Genomic DNA, 23,703 nt, shown 5'->3' with positions numbered 1-23,703 from the left:
AATTCCATACAAATCTTTAGTTCTTGATTTCTTAAAGCTAATTTGAAATTGAATATTCAGCCTGTAAAGTACTTAACATGATTAATCATTGCCTGTTAAACTTATTTACAAATTGTTCAACAGTTCACATTGTGCTTCTGATACTTTCTGTTGAGATTGTGTTTTTTATTCTTGGATGGATTTGTGAGTATTGGCACAGCTGATTCCTTCTACTTTAGAAGAAATTAAGATTGCAGCTACAGCTCTGGGGATTCCTAGATTTTGTGATGTCAGTTTTTTACCTTTTCCTGTTCAACTCCTGTGCTCTAGTTCATTTGCAGTACTAACAAGTGCTTGTTCCTCAGTCATTATGGCTCATGGTGTGATATCTGAAGCAAACTGCCATGCCAGTCTTAGCAATGAAGTGGCTAAAGTGGCAGCACATGTTCCCTCCTGACAATTCTGCTTTTGGGATCAGTGACTTCTGATGGCAGCAGCCTACAGCTGAGGATAGTAACTTAATCTGCTACAACAAGATTTCCTAGAGCTTGTCTATCAGCATCTTTAATTTAAGCTTGCTGTTCTTTTAGTTCAGCCTCATATGAAGTCTTATTTTTTTCTTTATTTGGGAAAGAAACCACCACAAGGAGAAATAATAATTGACCTCATTTTATGATCTCTTCACAACAAATTCCATGTTAAACTTGTTACTTCTACTTTGAGAAATCCATAAGTAACATATTATTGCTGACCACTACACCATTTCAGGTATCACAGATTCATATGTTGTTATTTTAGTATATTCATACAGGTAAATTTCTGAACATGTTTGTTTAGCAGGTGAACCATGCAGAAAGCCAGATAATGACAGCAGTAAAAAGTGTAAGACCTGTTACTCTTAAGACTGAAATGTTGTGCATGGGAGCTGTGTGAATGGGTGCTCTCAAGTTTAGAGGAATAAGAAAGCATTAGAAGTATGTTTATGGGTTTAGCTTGCTAAAACTTAATGTTCTCTAATAAATACCCCTTGTTTGTATTCAGAATTCCAGAACTTGGTCTTGAAAGAGCATAGGTGCATACTTTGAATGATTTGAGTTAGTGGAGCATGAAGGTATTCATAAATCTCAGTGACCTCAAATAATAGATTCTGATTTCAGTACCTAATTTGTAACATTATTTTTTTTCTCTAACTCAGCATATTTTTAATCTGTGAATGATAAATAAATACATGGAAATAATACTGTTTCTTTTCATAAGTTTAGAGTTGATCAATAACAAAAAGGTTATGAATGCCAATTCTCTTGGAAGTTCTCTAGATAAATCTGACTAAAGAGCTTTTTAATAGAAAATGTGAGCTAGCTTCAGGTAGAAAATACATCTCAGACAAGTATCTTCCAGTGAATTGATCAGGTGGAAAAAGGTATGTGAAGCTTTTGGTTCAAATTTCAAAACATCTGGAAGTGATGGACCACCTGTGGGATAGATAAAACTTATCCAACCATGGGATCCCTAAACCTTTCTAATTTTGCTTTATTATTTCTGCTTTGCAAAAATAAATTTTGTTATGTCAAGCATTGTAGCCTTGGTAATGGTGGAACAAAATTCTCTGCCTGCATTGCTGAGATGATTTGCAGTCTCTGGGGACCACAGAACTACAACTACACTCCAATACTTTAAATTAAGTGGGATATTATTAACAGAATGTCTCTGCTAAACAGATATGTCCTAAGAATAGAATCATTGATTTGATTTAAAAAGTTGTAAGTTTCTACAGCTTTGAAGCAAAAATCACAGACTTGAAAAATATTTAATTCATTGTTGTAAATACTGGGTGTCCAGTCTAATTAGTCTGTTGTTTCCACTGGTAATCATCAAAGGCTGCTGCATTGATTGTTTTGAAATTTTGAAATGGATTTATAGCCCATCCTAAACTGCATTGTAGTAAGTGTGAAAGTGACAGTTTGAAGTGACAAAACAGAAATAATGAATAACAGGTAATGTACATCCCAAAATTAGTTTCTGTTTCCTTAATTGCCAAAGGTGAAAAGTAACAATAAAGTGTAGAAATTTCATCAAGACTCTATGAAAATTAGATATACCTGCTCTGATTTGCCTCACTTGCACTGTTGGTTGATTCAGCACTAAGGATGAAACCCAGTGACCAGGATTTCTAGTTGTTGTTCTGAGTGTAGAATCACAGAGCATGATGATTTGGAAGGGACGCTCAGGGATCATTGAGTCCAGCTCCTGGTCCTACACTGGACACCCCAAGAGTCACACCCTGTTTCGGGAGTGTTGTCCAAATGCTGCTTGTGTCGGGCTGGTGCTGTGGCCGCTTCCCTGGGCAACCTGTTCTACTGCCCAACCACCTTTGGAGTGAAGAACCTTTTCCTAAAATTCAACCTAATCCTTCCCTGACACAGCCTCATGCCCTTCCCTTGGGTTCTTCACTGGTGGCCAGAGAAGAGATCAGTACCTGCCCTTCTGTGTGAACAGTGCTGCAGCTCTTATTCAGGTAGTCAGTATTTTTCCAATGTTATTTGAAAAAGTGGCTATTGCTCTATATGCTCTGGTTCCAGACAGGATGGTAAAGTCACCATAGTGTTCCTGACTTGTTCAGAAAAAGTATCTGCATGTTCTTGGTCTATTTGCTTCTCCCGCCTCTGAAAATTCTCAGTATTAAATGCTTCCTTAGGGTAAAAACCTGTGTTCTCACTGTGCAAAACTATAAAGGGTATTCTTACAACCTTGCTTTTGTTCCCTGTTATCACACAGCCTGCATGTAACAAGTGCTCAGAAGGGGTGCTGAAAAAGAAAGAGCTGTTAGTGAAAAACCTCTGTCTATAAGGCTTTAGGGCAGTATGGGAGGAGCTGTGTTCAAGTAAGGGACTGGTGCTGTTCACAGTGTATCTGCTGGGTTAGAGGTTGGGCTAACCTATTGAACTTTTCAGACAACTTATACTGCTTCACATTTCTGCTAACCTCTCATGAGGAACTCTAAGCCACAAATATTTGCTTTTGTTACTTCTGATGAATGGTACAAAACTGAATATCTGCTGTTACTTCTGGCACTTTCTTACTGTGACAAAGTATTTGCCAAACTGCTTTTACTTGCCTTGTATATGGCATTCCAAATCTCAGTTAAAATTCTTTGCTAGAAGTATTTTCAGTCTACCAGACTTTGCCTGAAAGACGATATTCAGTGGCTTCATAATTAGACTCTTTGGTGTCTCTAAACAACAGTTGCACATTCTAGTGAATAAAGAAGGAGTTCAAGGTTGGTACTCAGACAAAACCTGTCACCTGGCCAGGACCCTGCAGAGCCATACTGCCTGATGCACTGGCATGCCAGGGAGGGAGCAATCTGTTTCCTGAGAGCCCTGTTCTCTATACTTGTGATTAAAATGCAGGTGCCTGATATAATAAGTTGTCAAGAACTCGGAGTGCCTAATTAGCACAGCAGAGACAGAAATTAAATTTATCATGGTTTATTGATTTTAGGCCACTGCTGTTTGTGCTGGACCCAAGAACTTCACCATGTCATTTGATTTTAGTCCTCTAAACTTGTATCTGCAGACTTTGCTGTTATGCAAAGTTTCCCAGTCTCTTACTGCTTAATGGGAATAGTGATAAAATATTTATATTGCAAATTTAAAATGGTTTGGTTTTTTTCCAACATTATACTGAGTGGTCCTTTGAAAATTTGCTAGAATTTTTTTAACTGACCTGTGGTCGTGGCAGTTCTCCTCAATATACTCTTGGCTCTGTGGTGAAAAAAATTTACTGAGGTCCTGACATCTCTCCCCTTGGCATGGGCGATGAAGTGAGCCAGCAACATTGCTCTCATAATGCTATTTAGCTGCTGTAGCTGTGTGGTAGCTTGACTAAAATCATGTTCTTGTATTTGCATGTCTTTTCCAGTTCGTGCAACTATTTGGTTAATTTTCTGCACTGCCCTTAATAAAATCTTAATTACTTTTGTAAGCAAACCACTTTCTTACTCCTAACTTTTGTCAAATAGCCTTTTAATTAAAAATGAATTATTTAACTCCTGTAGGCTGTTCCTTATCTGTACATCTCTTTGTGTGTTTCTTTTGTTTCATGTGTAAATCATGTCGTATCTCTCTAATTTACACTACTGGTCTTTGGACACTACTGGTTCTTTTAAAATGAGCAAAAACTATTCTGGGTGTATGGTCTACTCTACAAGAGTTTGAAACAATTTAGCTTTGAAAAATCTGTAACTCATCAAAAATTGTAGTTATTTTGGTGATGAAGAGAGACCACTGTTTTATATGCAGATGATATGCATGATCTCAGAGCTTTTTGCTCCTGAGAATGGTAGGTATCTTTCTCTTTGGTTTGTTTTCTGCCACTTTATTCTGATAAGCTGGCTTTTGTGCATTGTGATATAAGGTAGAGGATGTCTCCATGTTGCAGAATCATATCTTAAATTCAAGTGGGAAAACTGATAGGAGAAAATAGAGAATGTAACTTGATTGCTCTGAAACATGGATATACGTACTTGATGAGGGATGGGTGCTGTGTATTGCTGCACTTTGAAGTTTTTCAGCTGTGCTGCTCCAGTGCATTGTGAGAATTTACTGCTGTGAAGTCTCGAAAAAAGTATGCTTAGGAAACTAGTCTTCTGGTTTAGCTGGTCAAAGCTCTTCAAATTGCTAGGCAAGAGAAGGACCAAATATTTGCAGACTTCACAGTGACAAATGTACATACCTGTAGCAGCTAGAGTACTTGCAGCCTGTCAGATGCCATGGTTAGGGTCAGGATAAACCTGCCTGTCTCTTAGGATGACTGCAGTGAAGGCCTAAGATTGGCCTGTTATGGATCTGGTGCTTCACAGTGATGTTAGGTGTTCTGTCTACTAATTTTGCTGCTTTTTCCTGTTGCTCACAATTTATATGCACCAGACTGGGTGGTTATAATTTCTACATACATAACCCTTTCAGTTTACTTTTCATCACATTTCATATACCAGAATCAAAGAAAATACGCTTGCTTTCTTTCTACTCCTCTGTCATAGAGAGAAAACACTGTTTATCTCTTCCAGTGGACCATAACTTTCACTCTTTACTGTTACCATTTGGCTGACCTCTTTGATCTGAAAAACTTTGTGTAGACAGCTTCCCAAGCAGCATACAGAAACACTGATACTGGCCCTGAGCCCCATATCCGTTTAGTGTTCTTGCTGTCTGTTCTGTCATCTTAGCCTTGCTCCTTGACAATGGATTCTGCTTTTTATTCAAGCAGGGAATTTAGAGTACTTTGACTTTGCTCTTGTTTTGATTATTGCTTCAAGTGGCTATAAATCAGAGAGTTTACAGTTTGTCTTTGGGATTATTTTGGGACACTGAGTTCTTACATCCTGATTCAGAAGTGCCTGATGGCCAAGCTATAAATATTGGGTAATAAAATGTTGTCATGCTTTCTTTAGAGAGATTTATCAGGTATGTTGGTGTAGTGCATTTGTATGTGTTTGCATCACTGGTATGTATAACTTGTACAACCTTAATATTTAGGTATTTGTTTAAGAGGTTGGGTGTGTGATAGATTGTTCCAGGTATTGCTCAACAACTTTTTTGAATGAATTCTTAATATTTACTGCCCTTTTGTAATGCAAAGATATCCTGCATTCATCAGTTGAAAGCATTCTTTCCTCTCTTCCCATTTTCCTGTTAAAAAATATCTCAGTTGCTGAGCTCTGACATTAGCACCAGGAGGAAATCTTTTCTTAAGAGAAATTTCCTTATCTTGCATCCATTTTTTATTAACTTAAGTTTACTCAACTTTAACTTAATTTTTGTGCACATTCACTTCAGCTAAAAGTTATGTGCTAATAGCTTACCTCTCTTCTGCTTTTCTGTTGAGAAACTTGTTTCAGGTGATAAAGTAAAAATTCATGAAAGATGAGGTGAGGACAAATCAGTGAATTTTGAACTTGCACATAAAACTAGGGAGACTGGCTGTTGTATTGTGATTTCCATTTTCTCTTGCTGTTAACGTTTTCTTTAACAATGTTAATGTTAACATTTTCTTTTCTACAGTGGGTTGTAGGAGGTAATATGAGTTTATGGAACCAGTTTTGGTTGTCAGACACTTTTGAACACTCTAACAACGTGGTAAAATGTTTAGTTAAGGTTTTTGGGGGGTTGGTTTGTTGGGTTGTTTTAAATAAGTACTTGTGTATATGTTGTTATAAGCAAGTGAAAAGTACAGGTTAACACACCTTTCACTGTTTATCTGTTTCACTGGCAGAGAATGTTAAAGGTCACTGAGAAATTTTTTAAAAATGAAAACCAAAGTTCATTATTCAGCTTTCAACTCATAAGCAGGTGGAAAAAAATGGCTTTAAAGATGCTACCAAATAAAGAAAACATTTTAAACAAAGTTTATAACACTACTGTTTGAAGAGTCATCTTCAGTTTGATTAGTATAAAGGTGAGAAGAAATACGTTCAAATGATGTATTGGAAGTTGATTACACTAAAAGATTCATTCTATGATCTTAGGCAGAGAAAGGTTTCTGCTGATTCCATTTTCCTAAGTGTTGAATTTTTGTTCCTAGATGTGATTTGAGAGTTCTGAGGAGGGACTTACGTCACTTAGCTTGCCAGTGTTTTTCCCTGGCTTCCATAGTCATGTTTAATATCTTAGTTCAACAGGTCAAATGATGACACAGTTTTCTGGACAGGATTATTGCACCATTACATATTAAAAACGTTTGCCTGCCTTCGTGTAGAAAGGAATCTTAGATTCCTGTGAATTTATCCCAAACTTCTAATGTTTTATTAATAAAAAGAACACGTGCTTTAACAAAGTTTCAGGAACTAAATGCTCATTCTTTGATTTAGCAAAAGAGTTGAACTGTGAAAAAGCTCTGTAGTCAGGTACTTGAATTCACTTTGCAGAAGTGAGTTTTTTCCTGTCAGGATTTTATTTTGATTTGTGTAACAGATTGCTGACATTAGGCCCAAGAGTCCACTTAGATTTAATAGCAAAGAAAGAGATTGTTTTTATAAGGTACAGAAGGTCTCTAATGTTATGTCTTTATAGCCTTGTGAATTTCTCTATGCATTTTTATTATGAAGTCTAGTAATGTAGATTATTCACAGAGCATTTGATTTTCGTATCCTATAGTGAAATTTTGGTCATACTTCACAAGAAATATTTTTCTGCACATTTTCAATGTGGCCTGTGTTTTAAGTTAGTGCATGGTGTAGTTATGTACAGCAGGTTTCCCTTATAGTCTGACCCAGGAATCAGCATGAGTTCTTTGGTCATGCTTGGCATTGCTCCTGCAAGTTTAAAAGATCATTTTAATAAATACTGGGAAAGGTTTTTTGTAGTTTTTGTCCATTCCCAAGTGGTTATCCATATATGAATTCTGTTGTATGCCTGAGGTAGTACTTTTGTTTGTATTAGTGTTTGAGCAGTAGGTGTACTGTTTAATCATTAAGTGATCTGTTTAATTCCTTCTGCTGCAGAAATTTAAGATTTATCTGTGTTTTTGCTGTGCTTTATAAAAAGGGGGGGGAAGGCTTCTTGCTTCTGAATTGTGGATTATACTATTTACACAGAAATAATAGAGAATACTAGTTGAGTATCCTCAAGTAATGAATGTGCAGAAATGTTCCAATACAGAACTCACCATGTTAAACACTAGGGCGATTAATTTACCATTTTTATTTGGGAGGAAATATGGTCAAAAATAAATGTAAATTTTGTGGTGCTTTACACCCACAGTGTTTGAGCATGCTTTTTGAGAAACCAATACTTCCCTTTTAACTGCCCTGTTTACATCATCAGGAAGATATGCAAATGGTTGTAGGTGTTTGTAGGTGTGTGGTTTTTCTGTGGTGGTTTTTTTTTTTGGTGGTGGTGGTTTTTTTATTTTTTGATTGTTTGGTTTTTGGGGTGTTTGTTTCTTTGTTGGGGGTTTTTTTGTCGTTGTTGGCTTTTTAATGTTTTTTGTACCTTTTGTTTGGGCTGTTAAGGATGAAAATAATCAGTAGGTGTTGATGAGATTTTTTTGTCGGAGGTGAGAACTCACAGAATATGGTCCCATTAGATGCAGTCCTGTTTGGACTTGTCTCCCTGCTGCCAGGGCTAGGAGTTTGTGCTTGTCTTTATTCCTACCTCTTTACCTCCCTGGTCTCAAAACATGTGCTCCTGACCCTTATGCCAATCTTGTCACCTTTCAGATTATTGTGATCTGTTCCAGCATGCCAATTTGACCAAAACCAACCAAATAAAAGTATTTTGTGACATTCTGCAATCTTGTTGAATTAAAATGACTTGGTGACAGATTTGACAGGCTTCAAAACTGTCAGGGAAGATAATGGGTATGCAACCCAAAAGTGGAGAGCATAAGGGAGCAGTCAAGAGCAAGAGTAATAAGACTGACTGCAGGTCTTTGGCAGCAGCAAAGTAGCACAGCATAACAGTGCAAGGAATCATACTGACAGTCTCTTTTTTGGTTCTTGTCATAAATTCATGAACTACTGATTGTGTTTGGAAGGCTGCAGAAATAGGGCACACTTGAAAGCCTAGTCAGCTTTGTTCTATTCTAGCAGTTGGCAGTTAGTTATGCACAAACATATGAATTAGGTGAGTTCCCTGAAAAAATTACTGCAGTGTTTGCTAATACTAAGTAATGTGGCTGACACAGTGTAAAGAAACTACAGCACTGCAAATTCTCAACAGTTTTTTCAGCCTGCAAAATGTTGAGTTTTGACTTTGCCATTTGTATTCTCAGGACTGAGAAGCATCCCAGCAGATTTCATGGACGTGAATTTGCTTGAGCATTAATCCTCTGCAGTCTTCAACTGTCACCCATTGGTTCTTCAGAGGGTACATTTGCCATAGGTATCCATTGCACTTGTCCTGGCTGAGGAGAGTTTCTTCTGTAGTAGCTAGGGCTTCTGTCATTTATGTCTAGCAGGGCATCTCGTCATACTAGTAATACTGAAATGGCTAAAAAAATTCATACACACTGACATGGCTTGTATGCCTTGCTTACAGTTCCCTCCAGAAAAATCAACTACAGATTATGCTAATTAGACAAAGAAAAACCTTACACCCATGCAGAGAAAATACTTCTGGAAGAAAATTTTTAAAAATTATGCAGCAGTTTTTTAGGGATTTGCTCAGTGAAGCAGTCACCACCATCTCAGATGAATTTAGGAATGAAGGTCTTGTGACATCAGAGACCTGAGTAGCTAAAATAGTTTGTGCATTGGGGTTTTTTCCTATAAATAATTGGAGGTGAGCTCGAATGAAATGTGTTTGTTCTGAGTTTGGGATATGTGACTGTGAGTCCTGTGAAGCTGATAGAGCAATTGTATCATTTGGTGATTGATGTCCTGTTTTTCAGAAAGTCGATTTTTACAAGTGTCAGCCTATTTTTGTGGTCAAAAGATCCTTATCCCCTTTGCCCCCACATACCTATCGGTAACATAGTGACGCAGCTAATCAGGTTATATCATTGGGGATCATTTAAAAAAAGCTTTTAAAATCATCCCTGACACGCATCCAGGTAATCTTGCAAAATAGAGTTGAAAAGAGAGCCTGAGCAGGACGGCCACATGAAAGAAGCTAGCACATGTATCTTTGTTACATAATGTTGTAAGATTTTGCTTTTTTTGAACTTGCAAAGCCTATAGCTCAGTCATATAAAATTAGAAGACAGTCTTGGTCCTAGTATAATCTCTGAAGACTGTTGAATTAGACAGCTGACATTTTGGCAATTTTGGTTGAAAGATTTAGATGAATAGCTGTATTTCCGTTTTCTTTGGGTGGTATTTCTAAATTGAATTCAGCAGATATTGCAGTATTAAAATAAGAAGTTAGTCTTTCTTTAGAGTATTGTAAATGTGGCTTAAGAATAACTTGCTGTGGAATACTAAATTAATGCCATTTTGTTTAAACGTCAGATGAGATGTAAATTGTGGAACATAGTAACTTCAATTTAATTTGGGATTAATTAATTAATTTAGCTTTGGGTCAGTCACCTCTTTGAAGTGACAGTGTCATATACATACTAGTACCCATGAACGTTTGCTATTAATACTATATTTTACATAGTGAAGCAGTGCCAAGCATTCACATTCAAAATTACATGCTAAAAAACATGGGGTTTAAAACGAGACCAGAATGCAAGAGCCTGAGCCAACAAGGACACAGTTTCAAGGGGGTTGGAGGAATCTTATTAGAGAACTAAAATAGCAGCAGTGTTTTTAATTTCTCAAGGACTATAACCACCGTTTAAAGTGAGGACAGGCATATTTACTTTTAAGACAATGAAAGCTGAAGTCTTAGCTGTGAATGGGTGATAAGAAATTACTGTCTTGTTAACATGCTTCTGGCTGTCCTGTGAGATCTGTTAACAATCCCTGGAATTCTAGGAATTTCTTTACTCTTCATTTGTTATGCTTGAGGGTTTCTAAACATTTAAAAAACTACTAAGTTAAGGTAACTCCTTTTTCTCATACTATTGTGTCATATCTTCATTGCATCTTGTAGGCATCTATGTTATCCACTCATCTATATATAAAATAAAGGGGTTTTGTCACAGGGATTATAGGTGCTAAAGATCTGATTAGAATGGAGTATTCAAATGTATGCATAGTTGTAGCCTATTAATCTAAGCCGTGGTGGAATGCTGGGGTGGTATATCTGTGTGCTGTTCTGGGGTGATGTGGGCGTCAGACCATTTCACGAGCTGTGATGTTGGATGTTTCTGTGAGCTCTCTTTTGAAACAGCTTTGGGGGTTTTTTCAGGTTTTCACTAATTGCTGCTGAGACTGCCCTCTGCTGTGCTCATCACCACAGTTTAGGACTTGTCAGCATAGCTGTGTTGAAGCTTTATCAAGGATACAAAATAGGAACCTAGAACTTAAATACTATGTTAAGAATTGCTTAACTGATCTTGGCAAGTCTTCTAACTTTTTTGTCTAGCTGTGACTTTCAGCAATAACCTTCTTGAAACTGACCCTACTGTTTCTGTTGTCATTCCCCCTCACCCCAGCTGTAACTTTATTCTCCTCCCTGTCCATTTTTCATTTGATTTTTAAAAGCAGAAATTAATGATGTGTAAGTAGTAGTGTTTATTTAAAACAAAGGGAATTGTGGTATATGTTTTTTTCTTAGTGTTTTCAACAGTTGTTTCAAATCTCAGTTATTTCAACTTAGGAAGCACTTTGTGTTCTGAAAAGAAAAAATGTTGGTAAGTGCAGTAGAAAGATGTGTTACTACTAGAGAAAGCTTTGTGTGGAGTGCTTCTGTGCTATCATGTGTGTGTCATGACCTGTGCTATCAATTTTAGCTGATTAAAGGAGCTCACTGTTGCTATGCTAACCAAGAAAGGTTGCTGCTGATAAAACAGGCAGCATTTCTCTTTCACAGCGAGATGGGCAGGAATTTAAATAAGCCTTAATTGGTCCTCCCTCTTCATACAGTTGCTGCAGAGGTATCTTGCATGTATTTTACTGCAAAGGTGCTGAAAGGAGGTCTGAGTGAGGTGGCTGCTGATTGACATGATGTACATCTCCTGTTGGTGCCTGTTTTTCATGGAAAACACTTTGTTCATATCTCACTTGTAGGGAGTTGCCTTGTGTCTTTTCAAGTTGATCATGTAGGCCATTCTTGAGCTGTGACTTTTTTGGTTGGTGACATTGCATTAACGGATTAACAAGCCTAATAAAATCTGATGTCTTAAATAAACCACAGTTCCTAGATGTAATACCAATGTTATATAAAAATGTGCTATAATGTCCCAGGTTTGCAGGCTGTGCAATTTGTTTACACCATTTATAAAACTGGAATCTAACCTTAGCATCTGAATTTTCAGTTTCATCAATTTTCAATTTCTTTTCAATTTCTCTGTGCTTTAATGCTGCAAATTAACATTGCTTTTGTTCTGGTACAAATGTAACTTAGAAACTGCTAAAAGTGAAAATAATCATCAGTTTGAGGGTTTAGGCCTTTTTGCTGTTGATTCACATATCTTGCACGTTTAAGTGAGCGTGGAATGCTAAAACCTCTCGGCATGTCTGAGAGCCCTTTAAAATTCACATGTTGTACTGAGTTACTGTGCTTGACAGATGTTATAATGAACTCTGTTTTGAAATTATTAAAACAAGTGTCAGCTGGATATTAAAGGAAGCGTTTGCTTCCAATACTAGAGTCTATGCTAGAATATCTAGTTCTATAAGAAAGAATAGTTTAAATAATAATATTAGACTGATAAAACAAACTATGCCGGAAGTAATTTTCTTGAACATGTTGCAAAGCTAATGTAAAGATTCTTTTTTCATTACAGATTTTTTTTTTTGTAAATTAAAGACAAGAGGTATCAAATTGTCATAAATTTTGTAACTTTTACTTATTTTTGAAAACATCAGTCCTTTCAAGGCTGAATCAGTTATTTCAGATAGTATTAAGAGTCATAAGAAATATCTGTGAAGTATTTTCTGTCATAAACTCTAATCTTTAACTATCATCAAGTAGTGGTAGTCATTTTTATGCTGTGCAATGTGATTTGTGTTGTGTTTCCCTCATATAATTGTTTTCCAATTTTCCTAATCTTGGAATTCCCATTGAAGAAAAAATGCTGCATAGGAGATGATGCAAGATGATGCAAGGAAAGCTGATGCAAGGAATTATTTTTACTTTTCCTACTGAGTTTCCATTTGTAGAATTATTGAAGTGTTTTAGTTTGGTACTTTGTGATTTTTATGGCTTAGATTTGGCTTGCCGAGAATCTGAAGTACTGAGTACCAGAAGACATTAATGTGAGCCATTAATAATACATGGCAGAGATCTGTAGCATAGTTTTATGCTCATATTTTATTAGTAGTTCAGATATCAGGAAACATCTTGTATGTGATTTTAATCTAATTTCTAATCCACTTCAGCAACCTAGAATTCATCTTCCAGTTGTTTTTAATTAATATTTTAATATACTGTGTCTGTTGTAGTATATGGCATTAAGCTGATGATAAATCCTTGAACTTTGGTAATGTTTAATATCTATTTCTTGTGTTTATATTAAAATTACAAATGTAGGTTGGGCTTTTGTACTCTAATCTGTGCCAAAACTAATCAAATTTCACTGGAGGTAAGCACTGAACTTCCTTGCAGTCATTCAGAATTTGCAGCTTTAATGAATTTTAAAAAGGGAACTATCAGGTCTAATCATACTTCTAGCAATGAAAGAATTTTAAACACTGCTGAAATGTAACACACAACCTCAGCCTCCAGAAAATGTCATTTTTGCTCTTTGGAAGTCACTGAAGCAAAACAAATTTAATTTTACTGTACAGAATTTAGTTGTTAAAGCAATTAGGATTGCTATGCACACCAGCCACAGTCCCCAGGAAGCAAGTGAAAACTTAAACCACCATACAGCACTGCTATTTCAGTCTCTGTTAGTATATATTTTATTCTAGTATCTGCCTTGCACACCAAGATGATTGCATTTATGTATGTTTATTCTTTTACAGAGCTTTTGGGGTCTGTGCTTTGTTTAGTGTATTCAGGATGTTTAAAAAGATGATAGAAGCCTGACATTGTTAGCTGCTAAGAATGAAGAATGGTGGCTTGTAAAATACAGTATTTTTGAGAATAGTTAGTATAGTTAGCAAGACAGTACTTGTGCTTTATCTATAATTTTGCTGTTATGAACTTGCATCAGAGATATGGTTTGTTTGCTGCTCATAATTACATCCCTGTCAGAATTTTATATTATGCCCAATGGTGACCAGAGCGAATGAAGTGCAGTTTTTTAATAGCTGTGCTAACATTATCAGTTTTTAGAAATCTTCCTCTGGAGGCCATACACTCTCCAGGACTCTATTAGTAAGACTTGTGATACAAAGTTGAACTGAGAGAGTCATAAATCTGGTTTATTTTGAAAGCTCTACGTGTCATGTGGAAACACTAAAATTCCCCAGTTAGATACCGGCAGTTCAAAGTAAGATGTTCAAAGCCATGATTTAACCCTATTAAACTTTGAGCAATCAAGCTGTGTAACAGACTCTTGTACATGTCTAGAAAGTATAGGAACTGCTACTACCAAGTTCTGAAGTAGAAAGGAATTCTCTTAGTTACAAATGTTATTAAATAGATTGCACATATGAAGTAGTGGAAATCATTGTTATTGAGTAAGTCTGCAAATTTTTCTCCATAGAACTAAATAATAATTTGGTAAAATAAGCTTCTCTTGGACTGAAAATCTGTTTTATTGGATAATCCACAATTTGCAGAGAACAGACTTGGTATAACAACCTTCCCTTATTGTTGCTGTCACAGAATTTTTAAAATTGCTGAAGAAACTTTCAGAAAGAAAAACCAGCAGAACACTTTCTGAATTTATTAATCTTAACAACTTTTGATGCCATGCATATTGGTTAAAATAAAATTTTCTGTTCCTAGTACCTCCTTTAAGCTGAATCTTATTTTTAATCTCAGCTATGCCACACCTTAATTTGAGAACCAAATTAAAGGCTTTATCAGTGTGATATTTTACATTTTGCATCCTTAGGACCATTGTGGAGAGGACTTGAGAGCTGATCTGGGTTTTTTCTTTCCTTACGTGTTTATTTCATTTATTGCAGTTGGGCAGTAGCATTTTTCCGAAACAGTTGGAGATGAGGATTTGTGATGTCTGATGCAGACCTGAGACAACAGGAAGGAGTCACCCGTTATCAGAAATTCTTTGATTAAAGGAAGTTGTTCAGCATTCCAGACTTGCAGCATGCTTATGCTTTTATGGATTACTAACTAGTTATATCTGGGGTCAGGTTTTTGTGTATTTGGTTTGGTGTTTCCATAAGGCCAAATTTTAGGTTACCTGACAATATGATATTTTGTATCATCTTTTGTATAATCTGAGCGTGATTCTTTTGCTGTACTGTTTCTGGTTTTAGAAGTATCTAGCTTTCTGGGACACCAGAAATATTTTTTATTTAAAATTCTAAAATTCTTAAATTGTCATTGTGGTTTTCTGACTGTTGCTGTTAAAGTGTTGACTGCAAGAGAGCTCTGATTTTCTGTAGCTTTTATTTCTTTTTTACTTGATCGACTCAAATCTTGAATACTGAAAGTAGGCAGCTATTATCACAGGTGACTTAAATGTCTTGGTACCCTGTTCAAAGAATGTATATGTTCTTTGTGTCTTGCACACAGTTTATACTGAAAATGTGAGCAGTGTTACTAAGGTTGCCTGTCACTCCAGACTACATTTTTCTCTTGTCTTCACATTATTAAACTAAAGAAAATTTAAATCTTTTCTCTCTATATACAGATATGAGTTTTTGGTGGGCCATTTTTGTAGCTGACACTTGAAATTTGATGGAGGATATGTAGCTAATCCCACTGTAAATATTCTTGAGCAGTTTTTAAGTGTTGGCCATCAACTCAATTTTCTGATAATTCTTTCTGATTAAGATTCACTAGAGAGTGTGACATCATTTAGCTTACACATGATTGAGTATAAAATTGTGTTTTACTTCTTACAGTTCCTCACACCCTGTTTTTGACTTCTTTAGTGATGATTAAGTGGATATTTTTCATCCCCTCAGCACCTTATTCATTGTTTCAGCACCTGTTGGTTGTGCCCTATAGACTCAGGAATGTGAGTTTTCTTTCAGCTTGTCGGAGTGGAAAAGAGATGAATGTAGCTTTGAAAAGTTTCAGTGTTCAGACAAGCTATGGCAAATAAAATTTGAATTATCTTCCATCCACTGTTAAAATAGTGGTCTTTGCAATTTTATTGTTCCTAATGAGGCTTCCTTTTTGGTATTGGTATTTCTGTACAGAGAATTTGCCTTTTCAGAAGGGGAAATGTAGCTTTCTGAGGATCATTTTGCTAAATTTTTATCCTTCTTTCTCTGAATTTCACAAAACTTTTTCTTAAAGTGATGCTTTATATAACCCTGTCTAAATGCTAATTTCATGTGGCTTTGTTATTTGAAAAGCTGTTCTAAGTTGGGCACTAACTGAAGGATTTACAGGTGCTGAGTAATTGTGGGGTACTTGCAGTGGTTTTGATCAACTTTTTTTGCCTAGTTTTTTTTCTGAATGTGTGAATGCTGAGTATTGGATGTTGAGCAGTGGAGTGCAGTTAAGTGTCTTATAAGGGCTAAAAAAAGAATTTTTACTACCGCAGAAATGCTTTAATTTTCTTATTGGGAAGATTTTAGTAATTATTTTAGTAGCAGGGGCTAGAGAGGAAACAAGTAAAGGAAATAATTTTGTTGTTGCTCTATGCTGTGTGCTACTCCTCGTGAAAATGAAAAGGTCTACGTATTTAGAATTGCAAGCTGGCAAAAACTCGTGTAGGAGTTTCTATTGCTGCTCCTCCCAAACAGAACTATAGATATTTAATTTTCAACTTAATTGCAGCATAAACATCCTTCCCTTCCTCCTCCAAACACAAACATTTGGTATAAGAATGTAGGTGATTTTGGGTTTTGTTTTTCTGGGTTTTTTTCCTGTCTTGGTCCTTCCAGTGTGTAATAAAACTTAGAGGTATTTCATATTATTTCCTTCCAGTAAATTTAAAAAATGTGATAAAATGTAACTTGAAAAATTAAGTATATTGATGATATGGTATGCAGCTGTTTGTTAATTGTATGACCTTTTAATTGGACAGATTGTGGATAACGACCACTGACAGGCAGTGTGGTATAAAACACACTGTTACATGTATTATATGTAAGGGATGAGTGGTTATATTTATCAGGACACCTAAGCTCTTTAGCCTGAATCATCAGGAATAAGAAACGAGATAAGGGATGTATAGTATAGTGGAATATCATAGTTGACTGTGGAGATTAATTATTTTTCTCTGTCAAATCTGTACGTCTGTACTCCCACACAAGGATTTTAACTCTTGTAGTTAATCCTTCCTGCTTTAATGCATACCTATGGGAAGTATTAACACTAGCTGCTAACCAGAATTGTCCAAACCCTTATCCTAGGACTTTATCTGTACTTGTAATTGTGTAAGTGCAGCTCCTCTCTGCTTTAGATAGTATCTTTTGGATGAACTCTGTGTCAGACCTGTCTTCTCTGCATCCAGGAAGCAATGTTTACGTGAAATGCCTCAATTTATAAACAATAAATGCAAATATCTTTACTTGTTTTCAGCATACTCAACTACTTACGAACGTGTTGTTTGTAACAAGTTTTTCATATTTAGTGTCTGTAGGATTGTAAGCGTGGTTTGTGTTGGAATTTTTAAGAATGAAAATACAAATTAAAACTTGAGTGAGAACTCTGAAAACTGCTTATTTGCAGTTTTGTTAAGTACAGAATCACCATGGTTTTCACTTGGGAATAAAAGAGATTTTAACAGTAGTTTGAACAGTGCTCCTTTTCTGACACTGGCACCTGAAGTCTACCAAAATATGTGAAACAGATTTGTGAGGATTCTGTGGTTCTTAGTAGGGGAAGAACCACTGTGTAAATTTGGATGCAAAGTTCCATTGTTCTGATGCCTGGGCACCTTAGGTGTTTTCCTATTTGTCCAATTACTCACTAATTTATTTTTTTTTTTAATATCTGTCATTAGATTTTCCTCCTGGATGCCTCTTCAAGTGTCTTGTGATGGAAGGGAAATATTTTTGAATCTATAATGGATTTTACACAATATCGTAACACAAACTGGCCTAATAGCAGCATTTTGGTTTGAAGAGCATAAGCATAATTACAAATAATCATGACAACTTCTCATATGAATGGACATATCACAGAAGACTCTGACAATGAAGCAAAAAATGTGGATCTTGTGTCTCCTGAGGAACCTCAGAAGCACAGAGAAATGGCTGTTGATTGCCCTGGGGACTTGGGCTCCAGGATGATGCCCATGCGGCGCAGTGCTCAACTGGAGCGAATCCGCCAGCAACAGGAGGACATAAGGCGCAGACGAGAAGAAGAGGGAAGGAAACAAGAACTGGACCTTACTGCTTCCATGAGGCTAAAGAAACTAGCACAAATTCCTCCTAAAACTGGAATAGATAATCCAATATTTGACACAGAAGAAGGGATTGTTTTGGAGAGTCCTCATTACACTGTGAAAACACTAGGTAGGTAAAATGCAGTGAGTGGGCTAATGGAGTAAAGATTTATTTGATATTAATGCTCTTTTAGGCCACTGAAAACCTAATTTAGCTAATCTTTCATAAACGGATTTAAAGTCTGCTTGTCCTTCAGATTTGTGGTGGTTAGGGGTATTTTTATTTAGCCAAACATTTAGCAAAAGTTAAATACCTTGTGGATAATAATTAATTCAGTCAATGTGTCTGTCTTCTCTTAAGGCTAGGGAAAATCATGTAAGTAATGCCCAGTTTTATGATGTTTGATGAACTGTAGACCAGAATAAGGAATTAATGAACACACATTGTAATTTAAAATAAAAAAGTTGTTTATACATGAAGGAGAAACATACTAGTGCTTTTTTTCCCATTCTGTCAATTGCCACTTGTTAAAAATGTCACGCCAATACATCTCTTAAAGTATTGGTGTTGATAATGAAAATCTACTTAGGCATTGATGCTGAAATTTTTTGTTTCATAGTTGTCATTGTTGTAACTATGGTTGTTTAGAGAAAGTTTCTAACCTTTCTTCCTCAAACGTGTTTTAAATAAAATGTGGTGTGTCGCTGGAGTGAAAAAGATGCACTGGGAATCTGTGGGAGTCCTGTTCAGATTTCAAAATCCATACCTGTTCAGAGATCCAGATTGCTTTAAAAAGGCAGGGTTTTTTTTTCTGGGCTGCACCACAGTTTCTTGATTTTTTTTTCTTTCCTATTGGCTGGTAGTTGAGAATACAGAGTGTAAAATAGCTATGAAATTGCTAATTTCTTCTTTTTTACTTCATCTCTAATATTTGTGTACCTGAGCAGCAATTCTGCTAAAGACATGTCTCTGCTCCATAACGTCTGGTAATCCTTATTGTATAAATCCCTCTTTAGGAAAATTTAGATTGAAAGGGTCATCAGGAAGTCATCCTGTTCAACCTCCTGTGGAGAGCAGGGTCAGTTACAAACAAGGCGGGTGTACCTTTTTTAGTGCAGGGCTTGTAAGCTGAGAGATCTCTCTGTAAGAAGCAGATTCTGTAGTTAACTTCATGAAGTGTTAGGTATTTGATTGTAAAATTCTCTCCTTAGAGGGAACACAAAGAAAAAGATACAAAAATGGATGTCGAACAGTAAAAGTGTCTTCAGCTGGGAGTTGCTTAGCCGCAGTGGTCAAAAGCTGTGAAGACTGCTGAAGGAATTGGCAATTGAAACTAGAGAAGGGAGGAAAGTGTGACTTGGAATTAGAAAGCTGGAGCTAGGTTTCATGCTGGAGGTGCTGAAATCATGGGGGGAGGATTGGTGCAAAGCAATGGGCAAAGCAGCTACCCATGAAAGCTGGTAGGGTTTAGAAGTGAGTAACATACATCAGGTCTGACGTACTTGAGAACCAGCCAGGAGCTGTGTAGACTGAAGCTGTTTGAACAGGAGAAATAACAGTAAAGAAATTACTGTGATCAGGAAGGGTAGGTTTTAAAATCTCTCAGTGGGGAACTCAGAAGAGTACTAGCTGTGGGAGAAGCTGAGGTATTGTCCAAGTATGTGTGAAAATCTGGAAGGAGTAAATTAGTTTTGGCTCAGCAAGAATAGAAGATGGGAAATTGGTATTGAATGGAAGCTAGGATTCACTGAATACTAGGTATAAGAAGAGAAATGCCAAACATTTGGGACAAGAAGATTATAGAGGTGTGTGTCTGTGGAAAGACATAAATTAGGAAATCATACATGGTATGACGTGCATCTTGAAGAAAACTTACTAGGTGACTTGATCCACTTGTGTAATTGAAATTTGGATCTTGTCATTTGGATCAGTAAACTTAAGATTTAAGAAGAGAGGATTTATAGTTCAGCATTCCGTGAGGCAGCAGTGCCCTTGTGGCCAAGAAGGCCAACTAGATACTGCGTTAGGAAGAGCATTGGCAGCAGGTCGAGGGAGGTGATCCTGCCCCTCTGCTCAGCCCTGCTGAGGCCTGACCTGGAGTGCTGTGTCCAATTCTGGGCTCCTCAGGACAGGAGAGACAGGGAGTTACTGGAGTGGATCCGGTGAAGTGCAACAAGAGAGCATCTCTTCTAGGGAACAGCTGAGGGAGCTGGGCCTGTTCAGCCTCAAGAAGAGATGACTGAGAGGGGACCTCATCAATGTCTATCAGTATCTGAAGGGAGGGTGTCAGAGGATGAAGTCAAGCTCTTCTTGGTGGTACCAAGCAAGAGGACAAAAGGCAATGGGCAAAACTGATGGCAGGAAGTTCCACCTGAACATGAGGAAGAACTTCTTTACTGTGCAGGTGATCAAGCCCTGGAACAGATTGTTCAGAGAGGCTCTGGAGTCTCCCTCACTGAGTATCTCGACTCCCTCTTGAGTATCTGCATATTCAAGAACTGTTTGGATGTAATCCTGTGTAGTGTGCTTTAGGATGACCCTGTTTGAGCAGAGAAATTGGACCAGATGACCCACTGTGGTCCCTTCCAACCTTACTCGCTCTGTGATTCTGTGATTAAGAGTAGTGCTTTTGATTATACACAGCTATGATGTTGAATTGTTGCAAACATAGGAAAAAATAGTTCTAAATAAAATACGGTGGTTTTTTGACCTAGATAGTCCCTTAAGAACCTGTATTCAGTCACTAGAGTTGTCAAAATGGAGTTAAAATTTAAATTCAGTGAAGTGCTTCTGCAGTAACTTGAACTGTTACAAAGTTTTCTTCTACTCTTAAGCCTGTCCTTTTTCCAGTTTCCGGGATAATCTTTCTAACATTTGTAACACAGCATCTGGCTCTTCCCTCTTTCAGCTTTTACTGTCCAGGTTAAAGTACTTAGTCACATTCACAGATCTCTGAGATTAGTTAGGAAAAACCCAAATAAGCCTGGACAGGTGCTAGTGAATGACAGAGATGTTCAACTATCCTTCTTTAGTATTTTTTAAAATACTGATTTTAGTTTGCTTTTTTTTGTGTGTGTGTCAGTCTGTAGAGCTTCTCCTGAAGATACATCTCTTAAATAAGAATATTGTGTCTGTATTTTTAGTCTGGAAATAGTTTTGTAAGTGCCAGTGGCTAATTTGGCAGATCCTTGCCAAGTCTTCAATGTTTTTATCATGATAAAAGAAAGCAGACTAGATTAAAGAAGTTGGAATTTATATATAAAAATAAAACAGGAGACTTAATGAAAAGAATGTTAAAGGGCATGTTTGTTATCAAAACAGTATATGATTTAGACAGCTGTTTAAATGGAAATAATAGTCTCTGCACCTAGCACTTGTGCATATAAGTATTTACTGGCTTTTTCACAGCAATATCCTTCCATAAAATGCAGACTTCTTTGGTTTTCTACGGTTCATTCAGCTAATTTACTCAAATGAGTAACTGACATTTCATGGAAGTAAGTCTTTCCAGAGTAAGGCCTTTCTGCTACAGGGATGATTATTTTTTAAAGCTGCCTATTTTTGCTTTTATACCTTGGCCAAAACTTATCTATAAATATGTTATAAATAAACTTTCTGAAATACTGTTTTATGCAAAACTACTTTTCCTAGCTATGTGATTTAAGTTAGATTTGAAGCATTAAAGTACTAGTACCAGCACATAGATTACTCTATAGAAAAGTTTGGGAACAAAGACATTGGTGCTGAGGTATAATAAATCCTATCTTTTTAAGTTTGCTCTTCTTAACCATTTGTTTAAGGTGATAAAAAGCATTTCTTTTCTTTTCTTAGTTTTCTAATCTAACATGTTAAGCTGTGACTGCACGTCCTCCCCTGCAGTTGCATACTTTTGCCCTGGCAGTCTTTTGATTAATGTGTATATCTCACAGTGCTCAGTCACATTCCAGCCATTTCATAATCTAATGGGAAAAGGCTGCAGCACTTCATGACAAAACCCAGTATTTGATTGCTAATTGATCTGCAATTAAAAAATGGACTTATTCTGCAAAAGAACCCTGACTTTTCTGTGAGTAAATGCAGATGTTGGTCTTACTGAACCTTTTTTTCTTCAAGACAACCCTTTTTATAGGAAATATCTGGAGTCTTTTGTTACCTGGTGCTTTTTTGTATTGTTGTTACTTTAAAAAGACTGAAACCAACAACAAAAAAAAAAGAAAACCAAACCCTGCATCATAATCTCATCTGTGATACAGACTTCAGAAGCAGGAATCTAGAGAGAATTAGGCATGCATAAAGCCAGATTTGTGTGTGGTTTTATGTGTGTGGTTTTTTATTAAACAGGTGACTAGGAAATGGAGTGCTACCTTTTGAGGAATACCTAATTTCACTCCTTTGAAGCATTATTTCTGTTCTATAATTGTGTTGAGGTGGGTATTTGTTTGCTGTTTCACGGTGGGGGGAAATCATTTGGTATAAAACTTTGGTATTCAGCAGATGAAGCCTCAGTGTAGAAGGGAATTATACAGGAAAGAGAGTACTGTGGTAGTTTTTAAGAAAGGGCAGCACAGAAGGAACTAGCAAAGGGCTAAAAAGAGAATATGTAAAGACATGTAGGAACCAGATGTCTTTGTTGTAGATACAGGGTAAGATGTCTGTCTTTCTGTATGAATTCATATCTTGCATGCAACATGTATTAGAACTGTTTGTGTATATATGTGTATGGATTTGAATTTTCAGATATATAAGAGAGAGTTCAGAAATAATGGAGTAAAATAATTAGGAAGACATAAAAGAAACAAGGTTCTTCTCTAATATCTCACTGCTTTTTGAATCCAATAGCCATAACAAATAGCAGAACTTTGAGTTAGTATGTTTTTTAACCAAGCAGGTGTCAGGAGCTATACACTAACATCTGTTTCACATCCTTTTTTTTCCTTTATGCTTGAAAATAGTGTGCTTCCTCAGACTTGGGAGATTGAGTTGAAGAGATACTTCAGTTCTATGCATTCTCCATTAGATGAGAATTTTGCCAGCTGACAGTGTCCTATTTAGAAATATTCTCACTTGTGGAGTGTTCTTTAGCCTTCTCTCCAAATGGCATTTCTCCCAGTGTGATAAGCAGTATATTTTGTATACAGTTTCCTGGTGAGACATTGGCTGCCATAATTAGTGTTGTGAGCTGTACTGGATATCAGCAGTGGAATATCCTGCACATCCAGTATCCAAGCTTTCTGTGCAGCTTTTGTCCTACTGCCCTTTGTTTCCTTGGTGGTTACAGGAAGAAGTTCTTGACCTTTGGTGGGTAGGATGTTTTTAGCGTGTGTGAAATGGTTTTGGAGGGGTTTTATTACTATTTTTTATTGTCCTGCAGACAGTAAAGTACAATAGTAGTAGCCCTGCCATGTTTGTTTCCTTTTATAGTACAGAAGACTTAACTTGCAGACTCAGAGTGACAGCTTGTATGTAGACGTGGTTTGCCTGAAATTAAAACAATTAAACTTCTTGGAATATTTTTTATGGTTTCCATGTGCCCATTTATCAACCATTTTTTATGTTGTTCTCAAAAATATTGAGTCTAGGCTTGTGTTCAGTGTACTGATCATGTTAGTGATCAGTATTTACTGTGATTTTTCATGTTAAAAATGCAATTTAGCTGATGTCCTGATAGTGTTCCTGATTTTATTAGCTCATAATGAATAAATGAAGGTTGCTAAAACTTTAAAATTACTCTTGAAGCTGGTATTTTG

At 36.5% G+C, this 23,703-nt stretch overlaps 1 protein-coding gene across 1 annotated transcript in view; it reads left to right on the top strand.

Annotated features, from left to right (window-relative positions):
* MPP5 (membrane palmitoylated protein 5) overlaps window positions 1-23,703 on the top strand; it is a 55,282-nt gene that overhangs the window by 8,191 nt on the left and 23,388 nt on the right. Inside the window, exon 2 of the mRNA XM_038137180.1 lies at window positions 17,572-18,085. Within this exon, the coding sequence (XP_037993108.1) occupies window positions 17,719-18,085 (367 nt within the window). The 5' untranslated portion in view covers window positions 17,572-17,718. The remainder of the gene's footprint in view (window positions 1-17,571; window positions 18,086-23,703) is intronic.

The sequence above is a fragment of the Motacilla alba genome, chromosome 5, assembly GCF_015832195.1.
Source record: "Motacilla alba alba isolate MOTALB_02 chromosome 5, Motacilla_alba_V1.0_pri, whole genome shotgun sequence".
NCBI classification, from domain to species: domain Eukaryota; kingdom Metazoa; phylum Chordata; class Aves; order Passeriformes; family Motacillidae; genus Motacilla; species Motacilla alba.
Note: the sequence above shows the minus strand (reverse complement) of the source record. Positions and strands in the feature narration are given on the sequence as shown.